The 2,078-nt window shown below is 34.9% G+C and overlaps 1 protein-coding gene across 1 annotated transcript; it reads right to left on the reverse strand.

Annotated features, from left to right (window-relative positions):
• Positions 1-99: 99 nt before the first annotated feature.
• Positions 100-1,137, reverse strand: LOC139515282 (uncharacterized; the record flags this gene model as incomplete). The annotated part of the gene is made up of 1 exon (XM_071304848.1): positions 100-1,137. A coding segment is annotated over one exon (957 nt), but the record flags the coding sequence as incomplete, so codon positions are not given.
• Positions 1,138-2,078: the final 941 nt, after the last annotated feature.

Here is a 2,078-nt window from a genome sequence, read left to right on the forward strand (position 1 = left end):
CAGTATTTTTATTGAATAAGAATGGAAACGGGGAATATGTCAAAGAGACAACATCCCGGCTAAAACATACAAAACAACTCAAGGCCACTAAAACCAATAAAATCTACATAATGTACTTTAATCATGGGTGTATTTGTTTGAATAACATTTCAAAGTTGAAATAATGTTTATTGTCATTTATTAGCTGTTGACTCTGTTTAATTCGATAGTTAGATTGTTTCTCTTCAAGATACCTTCTCCATTGTCTGCATTCACTGGAAAGTTCTCCCCTAAATTTGCGTCCAATTCATCAATTTCTGCATCAATAAATTCAGCAATGTCTTCATCACTTTGTAGGCAGATATTATGGAGAACACAGCAGGCTGAAATTATTTTACAAATACACTTGATATCTCTAATGCTAACGTATTTCAAACGACGAAAACGTCCTTTTAACAAAGCAAAGGCTCTTTCAATTACCTGTCTTTTGGATGACAGAAATTTGTTGAAATTATATTGCTCTCTTGTTAAATTTCCATTGTCGCGAAATGGTGTTATAAGCCACCTCATTAGTGCGTAAGCCGCATCGCCTAGAATGTGATATTGTCCTTGCCTGCAGAGTTCATCTCCAATTTCAGATAAATGAGAATGCTTAAACGCCTTAGCGTCATGGCATCTTCCTGGCATACCTACACAAATGTTAACGAAACTAAGATCGTCTTTGCATACGGCCTGTAAAATTACAGAGTGAAATTTTTTTCTATTATAGTATGAATTGGGACATTCCAATGGCTGCTCAATCGGAATGTGGCTTCCATCGATTGCCCCTATAATGTTTTGAAATTCGTATGTCCCCATTTCATTAAACTTTATTGCGACAGAATCCAATTCTTCAGGCCACTGAACAAATCTGGGGAGAAGATCATTTATTGCGTTAACAACCTTTTCTCTGTACTTGGTAAATGTTGAAACAGTTATATTAAACCGATCGCTTATTCCTAAAATAGTTTCTTGTGATGCTAAATATCGCAAAACGATCATTACTTTTTTCTCCAATGGTATTTCTTGTCGTCCCCCTCGATATGTTCTTTTTGCCAATTGTTCATTAGCTCCTAACAGTTGACATACAAGTTCAAAAGACTGAGGTGAAATCCTAAAAAATCTGGGAAATATCTTGGAACTGTCCACTCGAAAAAGTCCTGTGTTTTATGACGATCCTTTCGATCACTGAAATTAAGAAAATAAAGATGTATATTTTCTGATACATACAATTTAATATTCAAAATATCCAATAGGAAAACGATTAAGTTGAACAGTGAAGAATTGATATGCTTGATAAATGTATTTGATATTATTTTTAGTACAATTGTTTATTCTGAGAATGCTGGCTTTATAAACTGCCACACTTTTTTATGAAGGGTAATCTGGTAAACTTGTCCAGGACCGAATTCATAAAAAAAATAAAAATGCCGAATCTCGAATTCACGAAAAAAGTAAGGAAAAGAAATCGGCCAAATCCCGAATTCCCGAATGATGTTATTTTTATAGCAATAAAAATGAAGGGGGATGGTATACATGCCGGTCACGCCCCTTTACACACATGCTTACACATACAAACAAATAGTAGGAAAAATCAACAAATTAGCTCAAGGTAGTATATTTCTTAAAAATAAAATACCTTTCCAAAAGGAAATTTGACTCATCATCTGAAGATTCCATCAATTCCATGGCAACACAAGTTGCCACACAAATAGCACTGCAATCGGCCATATTGTATATAGTCGGTTCGTTCGTTTCTACGGTTGGTCCGGTGTAGATCGACCACGTGGTCGGTGTATACCGAATTAGTCAGAAACGAATCGACCCACTGTCCTTTTTTGGTAATATATTGAGCTCTTCAACTCTATCGGATCTTATAAATCATTGGCATATTCGGCTTTAAGTGTCAACACAGCAAGTGTCCGTAGTATATTTATGCACGGTATGCTGTAGCAATTTATACTTAGTTTATTGTAATTACTGTACGTTGTTTCTGACTTTAGCTAAAACTGTTGATATTGGTGTTATGATAGATTTAAGTATTTATTATCTCCCTTTGT

This window comes from Mytilus edulis, chromosome 3 (genome assembly GCF_963676685.1).
Source record: "Mytilus edulis chromosome 3, xbMytEdul2.2, whole genome shotgun sequence".
NCBI classification, from domain to species: domain Eukaryota; kingdom Metazoa; phylum Mollusca; class Bivalvia; order Mytilida; family Mytilidae; genus Mytilus; species Mytilus edulis.